The 13,731-nt window shown below is 41.8% G+C and overlaps 1 protein-coding gene across 1 annotated transcript in view; it reads right to left on the reverse strand.

The window, feature by feature from the left end:
• Positions 1–239: 239 nt before the first annotated feature.
• The window catches only part of MYRFL (myelin regulatory factor like), a 184,662-nt gene continuing 171,170 nt past the window's right edge, over positions 240–13,731 (reverse strand). The window contains exons 23-24 of the mRNA XM_073620053.1: positions 4,477–5,136; positions 240–3,262 (exon numbers count right to left, since the gene is read on the reverse strand). Coding sequence (XP_073476154.1) covers positions 5,050–5,136 — 87 coding nt within the window. The 3' untranslated portion in view covers positions 240–3,262; positions 4,477–5,049. The remainder of the gene's footprint in view (positions 3,263–4,476; positions 5,137–13,731) is intronic.

Here is a 13,731-nt window from a genome sequence, read left to right on the forward strand (position 1 = left end):
CATTATAACGCATTTTTGGACAATTCCCAGTGCATGGAGTATTCAATGTTTTCTAAAGGACCTGTTCACAACAGTGCATGGCAGTTCCATTTTGAATACATTGACCTAATTTTGCCATTCATGCCAATACAGTTCTGCCAAAAAAAACACAACGCAATGCAGCACACATCATTGCAAATAAATTATAATATATATATGCATTTCCTTACAATTTATACATAAAATCTGAGAAAAGTTGATATATGTATATAAATATTTAATTTCTTGTTTCAATGCTGCCATTTTTTTGAAGTTGTAAAAACAATTTAAGAAAAAACATCTAGTGATATGCCAGCTAAAGTATAATAAATTAAATCTTAAAATGAACTTCACTTTGTTGAGAAAAAGAGAACAATTTGTGGGAAAATTATTTACATTGCAAAGATTTTAGCAAAAATAATTGTAGCATTTTTGTGTGTTTTTCTTCTGTGGAAACAGACACATGCATTCTAGTTTTCTGAAATCCCAATCAGTCACAGTGCAGTAATAAGGGTAAAATGCTGAAAAAAAAAGCAGCATGCCAGTTTGCATGAACATTCAAGGCCCATTCACATCTTGGTGGCCTGGTGAGTTAATGCATATAAGATCATGCAAATTTTTTCACAAGTTAAAAAGGCTCTCAGCAGCTCACTGAGAGGCTGAGCCCGGTGCCAGTCTGATTTTCATGATCTTGCCTGAGCCTGGACCAGCTCTGTGACGTCAGCTGGCGCTGTTTGCTGAACCACAGGAGTGCAGTGAATGCAGTGAACTGCACTCCTATGATCCACAGGCGAAGTACAGCCAAACGAGCTTTGGCTGTACTTCTCCTTTAAGGCAACCCATTTCAATGATTTGATTGGCAATGCACCAAAATGTTCAAGAAAATGGGCAGGCAATATTTTTGATAAAGCGGCACTCCACAACACACAGTAGTGTGCTACTGTGCGCTGTAGTGCATTGCAATGCACAGGCATCGGAGAGGAGTTACATTAGTGCATTGCATCGCAATGTATTGCAGTGCAAAAGTCTGCTTGCAGCCTCAGTAATATTTTTATTATAATTATACAGGATTTACTTAGCGTCAACAGTTTGCGCAGCACATTACTATTTAAAGGGCGACATTACAGCAATACTACAATTTAATACAAGAGGGTTAGGAGGGCACTGCTCCTGCAAGCTTACAATCTAATAATAAAATATTTCTCATAATTCCTGCTGCTGGTAGGCTGCACAGTGCCACTCCTGAAGGGCTCTTTTTCTTTCTTAGTCTTCTTCAACAATTTAATTTTTTTCACTTTTTTGGGGGGAAGTAAACTGTTTGCTAATGACAGTTTGCTAATTGCTATTGATTGTGGTAATTATTGTAATTCAGAACAGCACTTTTGGAACCTAATTCTTTAGAATACACTGTATATCACTTTATAAAATGGGCTAAAATAGATGGCAAATTAGTAAAATATAATAATAGTTAATACAAAACATTGTTTATAAAGAAACCTCCCGCAGGCCTGGTCTGATTGGCACAGAGGGGAACAGTAAAAAGCAATCATTGAGGCCTTTGTATGTAAAAAAGCAAATATGGCTTCCCCGTTTACATGTATAATTACAAAGTATACATAAAAAAGATTTCCAAAACCTGAACATACATTGATAAGGTTATTTACATGCATATTTCTATTGAAATAAATTCATCCATTTTTAATCTTCCGCTGTTAATGTAAGTTGCTCTTTTACCTTGAAAGGCCAGTTGCCAAGCTGAAAACATTTGCATTTCACTAAATCATGACAGATACACTCTTTAAAGGTACATATTAAAAAAATAAAAGGTAAGGAAACACATTTTGACCGTTTAACACATGGGTTAAAAGTGTTTCTATGGGGAAATTTTTGTTTAAACAATCCTTATGTGCCATGAACAGTGATCCATGTGGCGCCCGTCCACCCCAGGGTACAAGTACCAATGAGTTTTGCTTGCTTAGACTCCTCTCCACACTATGTGCCTTACCATCACCAGGTAGCAATAGTAGGATACTTTGGAGGGGGCAGGGTATGGTTTACTGATCAAGAAGCTGGTTGGTGCCTACATCCTGGGGAGCAAGACTGCTATACTGGGTGCCTAGTATTTATTATAAAAAGGGGATTAAAAATGCCTCCACAAATTTGTCCTAATATGCTCATAAAAAATGTATCATTACTTTTTCCAAGCTAGTTAGGGAAAACCCAGGCATATTGTTAATTACCTAAAAAGCTAGTGTGGATTAGGAGTAATATTCAGTATGTAGCTATAATTAAGAAATATTAAATATTTATAGTTTTCGCAATTCATACATGATGAGGACTTTTGTCTGACAAATTCACCCTTAAATCATATGTGAGTAAGGGTTATTACTGTAATAATAGAAAGAGGAACTAACTTATGAAAAAAAGAACATGTTTTAAAGCTGAACTCCAGCCAAACTACTAAGTAAATGCACAGAAAAAACACATTGAAGAGTTTATCTCCCAAAGGATATGTATTTCTGTCCATCCATTTGCACAGCTCTGCTACACAGCACAACCTTGCCCTGAAGGGCACAAAATCAGATTTTCCTTTCTACTTTCCTGTAGTAAAGTTACACATACAGGCTTTCTTCCTCCCCCAGCCTATGATTGATGAGCTCATCTCTCTCTCACATTGCTCTCTCCTCCTATCAGCATGTCTGTTGATAGCACATGAGTGTTGTAGCAAAACTGGACCGCTCCTTGCTTTTCCCAGTTTGAGCTTCACTATACAGTGAACTGCAAGATGATGACAGCAGGTTAAATCCAGTTTTCATTTAAAAATGTATTTAATGATGTAAAAAATGAATACAAAAAAACTGCATTCATTTTTTTATTTTCTATCTACCTGGAGTTTAGCCTTAAGAAACACAATTGAAGCTTGGAAAAAAATGACCAACTCCAAATTTCCCATTTGATCAGTAAATGAATGGCACACTTGTATTTGGAATCAACTTATATGGGCTGACAAGCAACGTATCATATTCTCACTTTTGTGCTTAGAAAATAAAGCAATATAGAAATGTATATTTGTAAGACCTTTTCTGGATTTTGGACTGAAACATGCAAGCTACATTAGGCATAACATGGCTTGTCACCTTGAGTGCCAAATACAATAGTCTACACTACCTCTCACGGTGTTCATTATTACGCAAGGGCTCATTTAGACTTGCTTTAACTTCCACACACTTCCTACCGCTTAACCCTTTCATGACTAAGCCTATTTTTGAAATTTGGTGTTTACAAGTTAAAATCCATATTTTTTGCTAGAAAATTACTTAGAACCCCCAAACATTATATATATTTTTTTAGCAAAGAATCTAGAGAATAAAATGACGATTGTTGCAATATTTTTTATCACACGGTATTTGTGCAGCGGTGTTTTAAACGCAAATTTTTGGAAAAGTGACACTTTCATGAATTTTAAAAAATCCAAACAGTAAAGTTACCCCAATTTTTTTGTATAATGTGAAAGATGATGTTATGCCGAGTAAATAGATACCAAACATGTCACCCTTTATAATTGCACGCACTCGTGGAATGGCGACGAACTACGGTACCTTTGAATTTCCATAGGCGACGCTTTAAAAAAATTTTACGGTTACCAGGTTTGAGCTACAGAGGAGGTCTAGGGCTAGAATTATTGCTCTCGCTCTGACGATCGCGGCGATACCTCACATGTGTGGTTTGAACACCGTTTACATATGCGGGCGCGACTTCCGTATGCGTTTTCTTCGCTGCGCGAGCTCGCGGGGACAGGGGCACTTTAAAAAAATTTTTTTTTTTTTTTTTTATTTAATTTATTTATTTTTGTACTTTATAAATTGTGTTTAAAATTTTTTTTTTTTTTTTTTACTTTTATTGCTGTCACAAGCAATGTAAACATCCCTTGTGACAGTAATATGTGGTGACAGGTACTCTTTATGGAGGGATCGGGGGTCTAAAAGACCCCCCATCCCTCCTTTACACTTCAAAGTATTCAGATCGCCGAAAACGGCGATTCTGAATACTGTGTACTTTTTTAAATTCGGCGCCATTGGCAGCCGAGTAAACGGGAAGTGACGTCATGACGTCGCTTCCGCATTTACAAGAAGAAGGCTGGAACGAAGCCGCTCGCAGCTTCGTTCCAGTCCGCCCCCAGCCGCCGAAGGCAGCGGACCGGACACCGGGCCTCCCGATCGCACGGGAGGCCCGGTAACAGCGGCGGGAGGCGGCGGGAGGGGGGGGATGTCCCCTCCCGCTCCTCCGGTATAACAACCGAGCGGCTTTTAGCCGCATCGGTTGTTATATTCGGGTAGCCGATCGCCCGCTGAAAACAACGGTACCGGGATGATGCCTGCAGCTGCGGGCATCATCCCGGTATAACCCCGGAAAGCCGAGGACGCATATATGCGTTCGGTCGGCGGGAAGGGGTTAAACATGCTTTTTTGATGCTTTGGTGGTGCTTTTTTGAAGCTTTAATGAAGCTTGGCAGATGTCAGTGTGTGTTGATATCTCATACTTCAAAACAAAGCAAAGTTAAAACTGAATAAAAGCCTCTCAAAAGCTTCAGGTGCTTCAAGCGAGCTATGTCATAGACTTCTATGCAGGCTTTTGCACTTCACACACAGGGCATCATCTACCAAGCTTCAAAGTACCACCAAAGCACTGCAGAAGCATGTATTTTAATATGTGTTAAAGTCGAAGCAAACGTAAATGAGCCCTCAGGGATTCAAGACTCAGAAAACACAATCTGATTTCTTATTAAGAAATGGTGTGGAATTGGGGAATCTCTAAACTCGATAACAGAAAACATGGGCCCCCTTTACTATTTACACTTCAACTCTCTATTTGCTTCTTATTACATTAATCAGTAAAAAAAAAAAATAATGTAACAAAGTAAAAATGGCATACAGTAGCTGTGAAACATATTGCAGGTTGTGCAAGCCTGGGCAACACAATAATTATTTAATGTAATTGTTTAGCATTAAACAAACATGTCATTATGGAGTTCTAGTTGCAATCTCGATGGAAGTAAAAATGATAGTCTGTGTACAGGATTCCAGCAAAGTTTGGATCCGTTGAACAATTTGCAAGATCCTATAAAAAGAAAAGAAGAAAAAATTGTTATAAATATTTGCTTCGGAGTTTCTCTCATTTCTTTTTGCTTCCCTGCTGAGTCAGAGTGCCGCAATATTTCTTTGTTGGTATTCTTTAACTTCATGTAAAAAATAAAAATAAAAAGATGCCTGGATGCCAATAGGATGAAGGACAACTACTTCTCTACAGGCTCTCTCTTTCATACCACAGGCCTATGCATAAGGGCCCATTCATATGTGCACATTGCAAAAATTTGAGCAGTAATACATGTTTCTGCAATGCATTGCACCACATTGCACATAAAGAAGATGAGTTACCATGTGTTATGGGAACGCATGTTTTATTCAAATTTTATTTAAAGGTAGAGTGATTTTCCAAGTATATAACAAGGTAGGGACAAGCTGTCACTCAGGACAGTAAAACTGAAAATGACAAAGAAAGAAAAAAAGCACATGAAGCTCAAAGTACAGCACTGAGCACCCAGAGTATCATTCTTAAGTGAATATGACACCCATACTTCATACACACTATATAATAAGTTGACAGTTATCCCACAAGTAATAGTAAATGATTGTTGTTATTAATATACAGGATTTATATATAACGCCAAAACAGTTTACACATCACTTCACAACTTGAGGGTAGACAGTACAAATACAATACACTTTAGTACAGTAGGAATCAGAGGGCCCTGCCCATTAAAGCTTACAATCTAAGAGGGATTGTCAAGAGATACAAGAGGTAATAACTGTGGGGGATGTGGTGATGGATAAAATAAATGTACAGTATGTTGTTAGGTGCGGTCAGATGGGCTTTGCTGAAGAGATGAGTTTTCAGGGATCGTCTGAAAGTGGACAAAGTAGAAGATAGTCGGACAGAATGGGGTAGAGCAGGGGTCTCAACTGGCGGCCCTCCAGCTGTTGTAAAACTACAAGTCCCATGAGGGATTGCAAGGTTGACAGTTACAAGCATGACTCCCACAGGCAGAGGCATGATGGGACTTGTAGTTTTGCAACAGCTGGAGGGCCACCAGTTTGAGACCCCTGGGGTAGAGCATTCCATAGGATGGGAGAGGCTCGGGAGAAGCCCTGGAGGTGAGCATGGGACGAGGTGACAAGAGAGGAGCTAGAGCACAGGAGGTCTTGGGAGGAGCAGAGAGAACAATTAGGTTGGTATTTTTAGACTAGGTTAGTGATGTAGCTTGGGGCCAAGGTTGTGGATGGCTTTGTAAGTTATTGTTAGTATCTTGAACTTAATTCGTTGGTTGAGTGGCAGCCAATGGAGGGATTGGCAGAGAGGGGAAGCAGACGCTGAGTGGTTTGTAACGTGGATGAGCCTGGCAGCAGCATTCATGATGGATTGAAGGGGGGATAGCCTATTTAGAGGTAAGCCAATGAGGAAGGAGTTGCAGTAGTCGAGGCGAGAGATGACCAGGGAGTGGATTAGAAGCTTTGTGGTGACATTGGTTAAGAAGGGGCGTAACTTGGAGATGTTCCGAAGGTTGAGGTGGCAAGCTTTGGACAGCGATTGGATGTGGGGCCGAAAGTATAGTTCAGAGTCTAGGATTACACCTAGGACCTTGGCGTGTGGGACGGGTTGATAGTTGAGCCGTTGATTTTGACAGAGAAATCTGGAGAAGAGGCACGTGGGGGAGGAAAAATTATGATCTTGGTTTTTGATAGGTTGAGTTTGAGGAAGTGATGCGACATCCAGGCTGATATGTTTGTTAGTAAGTTGGTGATGCGTGAGGAGACAGATGGAGTGAGCTGAGGAGTAGAGAGATAAATGTGGGTGTTGTTAGCATAGAGATGATATGGAAAGCCATAGGAGGCAATCAACTGACCCAGGCAGGAGGTGTAGATCAAGATAAGGAGAGATCCAAGAACAGAAACTTGGGGGACCCCAATGGAGAAAACAAGAGGAGAGGAGGAAGTAGAGTTGTAAGTGACACTGAAAGTGCGGTGGTATAGGTAGGATGAGAACCAGCGAAGAGTACAGTCAAGAAGACTTTATATTGGCTGAAGTCTTTCTGGGACTTAGTCTTACACCACAGACGCTCAAGAGCGTGGCTATGATTTCTGAGACTTCTGGTGTCGTATGCTTGCCAGGGTTGTAGGGGTCGGGCCTGATTCTGCGTGTAGTGAGGGGTGCGAGCTTGTCTAGGGAGGACGACAGTGAACTGTTGTATTTGAAAGTGGCTAGGTTGAGGCAGGACAGGGGTGAAATTTTATCATGGAGGTGGTCCGTAGCAGAGTAGAGAAGAGAAGGGTTGAGGTGGCGAAGGTTTCTACGGGTAACTTTTAGATGGTTGGAGGGAGAGGAAGTGGAAAACTGGGAGAGAGTGAAACTAATAAGGTGGTGATCAGAGAGTGAGAGAGGATTGTTGGAGAGGTTGCACGGAGTTCACAGATAGGAGAAGACAAGGTTGAGGGTGTTGCCGTTGGAGTGAGTAGGAGCCTGTATCCATTACTTCAGGTCAAAAGATGAGGTTAGACTGAGAAGTTTAGAAGTAGTATTAGCATTAATAGGGATGTTGAAGTCGCTGAGAATGATTGTGGGGATTTCAAAGGAGAGAGAGTAGGGTAGCCAGGAAGAGAAGTCATCCAGGAAGGTCGATACTGGTAAATGCAGCATTCTCAAAAAATAAAAATGTTAAAAGGACACATTACACCTATCAAGCTAGGTCCAGCTTGATAGGCGTGATGTGTCCTTTTATTATTTTTTTGCATCAAAATTGCATACAGCATTACGGAGGTACATATGTTTCTCCCAACCAAATATATTTGTTCATTTCAGATTTCCACTCATCTACATTTGGTGGACTAGCCGATGTCCAATTGAAAGCAATCGGCTTTTATGCGATAAAGAGTGATCTTATGGCTGCCAAAGTTAAGTTAGAATCCAACATAGTGAAAGCAACATAACCTAGGTTGCAGAAAATGAGATCAGGGGCTAGGGCAGTTGGTATGCTATGTGTAAGGCTTCGGCCAAAAACGTGTTAGAATTTCATGATGTTGCAATTGCGGTAAATGCTCAAATAAAGTTTAATTATGAGAAGCTTTCAGGTTGCTGGCTCTTTGATCTTATGGACTTGTAGGCAGGGGCGGATCCAGAGTCTAGTCTCGGGAGGGGCACTGCCAGAAAATATATTTTTTTGGGGTACATCTATCGGGGAAATGGCTGGTGTTGGCGCTTCAATCATCACGGCACCATGGTTGTTATGGTGTCAGGATGATTGAAGCGCATTATTACTATTATTACATTGTTATAAAAAATTAAATAGTTTAACTCACCATAATGCAGAATCAGTGGGAGCCCCGAGTGTGTCACTTGCCACGTCACCTGTCACCAGATGCATATTGTCACTTGCCACGTCGCCTGCCACATGTTGCCGATTGTCACTTGCCACGTCGCCTGTCACCAGATGCAGATTGTCACCTGCCACGTTGCGGATTGTCACTTGCCATGTCACTTGCCACGTCGCCTGCCACATGTTGCGGATTGTCACTTGCCACGTCACCTGTCACCAGATGCAGATTGTCACTTGCCACGTCGCCTGCCACATGTTGCGGATTGTCACTTGCCACGTCGCCTGTCACCAGATGCAGATTGTCTCTTGCCACGTCGCCTGCCACATGTTGCGGATTGTCACTTGCCACGTTGCCTGTCACCAGATGCAGATTGTCACTTGCCACGTCACCTGCCACATGTTGCGGATTGTCACTTGCCACGTCGCCTGTCACCAGATGCAGATTGTCACTTGCCACGTCGCCTGCCACATGTTGCGGATTGTCACTTGCCACGTCGCCTGTCACCAGATGCAGATTGTCACTTGCCACGTCGCCTGCCACGTTGCGGATTGTCACTCGCATGTCACTTGCCACGTCGCCTGCCACATGTTGCAGATTGTCACTTGCCATGTCGCCTGTCACCAGATGCAGATTGTCACTTGTCACCTGCTAAGGTGGTCTCTTGTGTTCCAGAGACAGGCAGCAGAGAGATGATGTAATCTCTCTGCTGCCGCAGCTGCCTGCATGATGGGGGGGAACTGCAGGGATGCAGGGCGGGCGGTGAGAGATGATGTCATCTCTCTGCTCCCCCGCCCGCCTGCTCCCTGATTGGCCACACATGTCAGCGGTGCTCTGTCACCTATGGAGCCGCCCGGCGGCTCTTTTACTCACAGAGCCGCCCGGCGGCTCTCTCACAGTGACACTCACCTGCATTTCTCGGAGGGGGCAATTGCCCCGTTGCCCCCCCCCCCTGGATCCGCCCCTGCTTGTAGGGCAGTACCATAAAGATAATTTTAAGTTGCGATAACCCCATGCCAGTAGCATCTAAGCTTTGGGCATATCCACAGTAAACGAATAAGGTTATCATGCGGGTGGTTGCATCTGGAAAGGTTTCAGTTTTCCCTGAGGCCTATTCGATCCCAAAAAATTTAGTGTATGGTACACTCTATGCAAAATAAAAAACTGTCACCCTATGAGTGAAACCATCTAGTTGCTCTGCAATACTTCATCCCAAAGCTCCTCAGAAAGGGACCCCAAACCTTCCTTCCATCTGCGCTTACAGGGGAGTGGAAATTTAAGGAGACATTTCGCCAAGAACTGCGTGTATACCATTGGGATGAATCCTTTAGTACACTCAGCCCCGTAAAGTGTATCAAATAAAGGGTTGGAAGGAGTCAAGCCCTGCGTATGGAGTGCTGACGCAAATGTAAATATTGATAGAACCAGTTTTGTTCCAAATTGAACTCTGAACACAGTTATTGGATGAATTTTAGGGTTCCATCAGAGTAAAGCTAAAAAAGAGCTGTGACCCCTGCCCTCTCCCAAATCAAAAACCTTCCAGCTGAGAAAGTTCAGCCAACGAATCATTGATCAGTGCGGGGTATACATACTTTATCCAGTAATTCCTAAAAGAGCTGCCTGCCACACTTTATACATCAAATGTGATGTGGGAAGTGTGGGGTGTACATTAAGAAAAACAATGCCTGTAGTGAGTTTTTGCCATGGAGTAAAGAAATAGTATGTTATGAGAGGGCACATGAGGGTCCCATCTTTCCCAACCCGTAATGTGTTGAAGTTGAGCTGCAAGGAAATATAGGAGCTGACAATCCCCCCTAATCTTTGGAATATTGCAAGCAATCTAGCTTGATCCTGTTTTTTTTCCCTAGACAGGTCTCTAAACACTACAGTAAATTTCTTAAAATGGAAATACATGTTAACGGACATGTTTAAGCACATTTTGCTGGTGGTATCATTGTGAATGGCATCCTAACACATTGTACAGTAGAGCACAGCATACCCCTGTGCACCACAATGCATATGCCCTTGTGAGCAGTGTTGCTAAAAAAAGAAGTCATATACACATTTTACCCGTTGTGGTATGTCGGAAGCAGCCCTTATGCTGTGCACGTTAACATACTGCAACACTTATGCGAATGAGCCCTAAGATACAGATTAGGAAGGCAACAGTCCACCATTTCATGCATCTGCCCTGACATATTATATGTGACAGACACTACAGGTAAAAGCCATGATCTGCTCAGAATGTTGAGGCTTCTCTGGGTAAGTAGGATAGGTCGTAAAGCTCTTTAACAGCTATGTACATTGGATTTTCTTTGTTTTAATACCATTGAAGGCACTCAGAAGTGTCTCAAACTGATCTGAAATATAAGTGTATGCACCTGAAAGCACAATATATTTGCCCGTCTACACGGGCCCTATATCTTTTTGCCAGGGAGAAATTGATAAAGGGTACAGCAACTTCTGTAGTTTTTTTTTTCCAACAAACATTCTGTTCTATTCATGTTCTGTTTGGCAGTGATGAACTTGGCCCTGCTAGGACTAGGATCTGAACCTGCTAGAAAACCGTCACTCCGTAACTGCACATATACATGCCTGTTGTATATGGGCAAATACAGGGCAGATAAAGACTCAGACACATGCAGGCAGGTAACCTACTGTATGTATAGTTAGCATCTGGCTGTGAGGTCGGGGCAAGGGGTAAATGATTTTGCCACCATTCCCTGGTAAGTTTGCAGGCTTTCCCTGGGGTCCAGCCTCCCTCTCATGTTCTATAATAGGGAAGAGGTCCCTGGGGTTTTTCTTGGTATCTGGAAAGTGTCAGGTTTTCTGGCAGCATGGGGGACGGTGTTTGGACTCCCTCCCTAGCTGTCCATCTCTGTCGAGACAAGGAGAGAGGCGCCTCTAGGTGCAGATGTTTAACAGTTTTTAATATAAACTTAATACAAGCAACTCACATTTTTTAAGTTAAATTCAGGCATGTAAAAGATCCCAAAAGGAAAAAAGGACAATACATTTATATATATATTGTCTTATAACTTATAATACACACACACACACGAACAGACATATGCTTATATCCAATAAGTCAATAATTGCAATAAAATAGGAGAAGGGGGGGGGGGGGGTGGAGAAGGGATTTTTATTGTAGAAATTAAGCATGATGAATATTAAAAGTGAAATAGGGATTAATTATAGAGAATAGGTTCTGATGTAATTCTAAACAAAACACACTTTCTTGCTTTCACCCCCAAAAAAGGGGGGGGGGTCTGGGGTAAGGGAATAACCATACTTACGAGTACCCGCCACCCCCCAAAAAAAGAGAAGAAGGAATGGAGACCAACCTAAGAGAGCATGGATATAAGGTTATTATGGCATAGCTTATCAGTACAGTTATAAGTAACAGATGTCTATGTCTACATTAGCCACAAATAAATTGGGATAGAAATTAGATATAGAACTGAAAGCAGGGAACTAAAGGATGGTAGATATCTCAATCCCTTTGTTTATACCACCTGGTGAGAGAACATATAGATTGTATATCCAGTAAGTTTCTCTTGCACACAGCTGTTTAAATCTCTCGGCTGGAGAGAGAGATCTGGGGATCTGCTCTATAACCCATACTTTTAGTCCAGTAGTAGATTTATGATGAACCTCTGCAAAATGTCTCGGAACACTATGTGGGTCTTTATCTCCTTCAATGAACAGCCTATGTTCGCCGAACCTCTGCCTTAAGGCTCGGATAGTTCAACCAACATAGATGAGGCCACAGGGACATGTGAGGCCATACACTACAAAGTCTGATGAACAATTATAGAATTCTTTGAGTTGGTAAGTTTTTCCTTTTGTACAAAAGGATTTTTGACCATGCTGCACAAATCTACATGTTTTACACAATGCTTTGTGGCATTGGTACATGCCTACCAATGGTATCAGTACAGGCATGATTGGTGGAACTACAGTAGATTTGAATTTGCTAGGAGCAATTTTGCCTTTTAGGTTTGGGGCCCTATGGTATGTGACCCTAGGGTGTGTGGGAAGAATGGTTTTCAGGTGTGGGTCGTCTTGTAAAATATCCCAATGAATGGATAATATGTTCTCCATCTTTTTGTATTGTGAATGGAATGTAGTAACAAACCTAATGGAATGGTCTGTCTGAGTTTTATTAGCTTTGGGTGGTTTTCCTTGGAGATAAAGTTTATAAGCTTGATCTACTAGGTCCTCAGGGTACTGTTTGTCAAGGAACTTTCTTTTTAGGTTGGCACTGAATTCGATATAGTCGATGACCTTAGTACAATTTTGTCGTAAATGACAAAATTGGCCTTTGGGGATGTTATTAATCCATTTGGGATAGTGACAACTCCTAAAATGCAAATAGGAGTTGCCAGAAGTCGGTTTTCTGTAGTTTTTGGTACAAATTGTCTGGCAATCATAACCCAATTCTAAATCTAAAAAGGCCAATGTAGTGGGATTCAAAGTGAATGTAAAAGACAGCCCGTATGGGTTGTCATTACAGTGTTGGACAAATGAATGAATGAGGTCGGGAGTACAGTCCCAGATGACAATGATATTGTCTATACATCTGCCAAAGAAAACAATATTGGCTGAGAATGGGTTATTTTTGTGGATATGGTTAATCTCCCAAAAACCCATGGCCAGGGTAGCATATGAAGGGGCAAAATTTGCCCCCATCACGATACCTTTTAATTGCAGATAGTGGTCTCCGTCAAAATTAAAATAATTATGCGTTAAACAGAATTTGGTTGCCTCCACAATGAAGGCTGCCTGTCCAGGGTTGGTTAGAGGGTCCATAGCTAAAAATTGTTTCAAAGCCATTAGGCCAAAATTATGGGGGATCGAGGTGTACAGAGAATTTACGTTAAGTGAGAGCCACATATAAGTTGGCTCCCACCTGTATGGGGACAGTAGTTCCAAAAGATGCGTTCCATCTTGAATATAGAACTGTAATTGATGTACTAAAAGTTGTAAAAATTGGTCTATATATAAACTGAAGCCAGTGGTGACACTGTCCATTGCAGCCACGATGGGTCTACCTGGGGGGGATCTAGATTCTTATGGATCTTAGAAGATAGATAGATAGATCAACACCTACACCAGCAAAAAGAAGAACACCAATGATAGGAACAATGATAAAATTAATGCCCTTAATCATTTCTACAATAGGCCCCCCTCTACTCACAACCTTAGGAACATGCAGAATCCAACTCCCAGACTGAGATCCTCTCAGTCTGTAACTTCTGCCCTATCCCAGCCGAGTATGCCCAAG

Source organism: Aquarana catesbeiana, linkage group LG03 (genome assembly GCF_042186555.1).
Source record: "Aquarana catesbeiana isolate 2022-GZ linkage group LG03, ASM4218655v1, whole genome shotgun sequence".
Taxonomy (NCBI): Eukaryota; Metazoa; Chordata; class Amphibia; order Anura; family Ranidae; genus Aquarana; species Aquarana catesbeiana.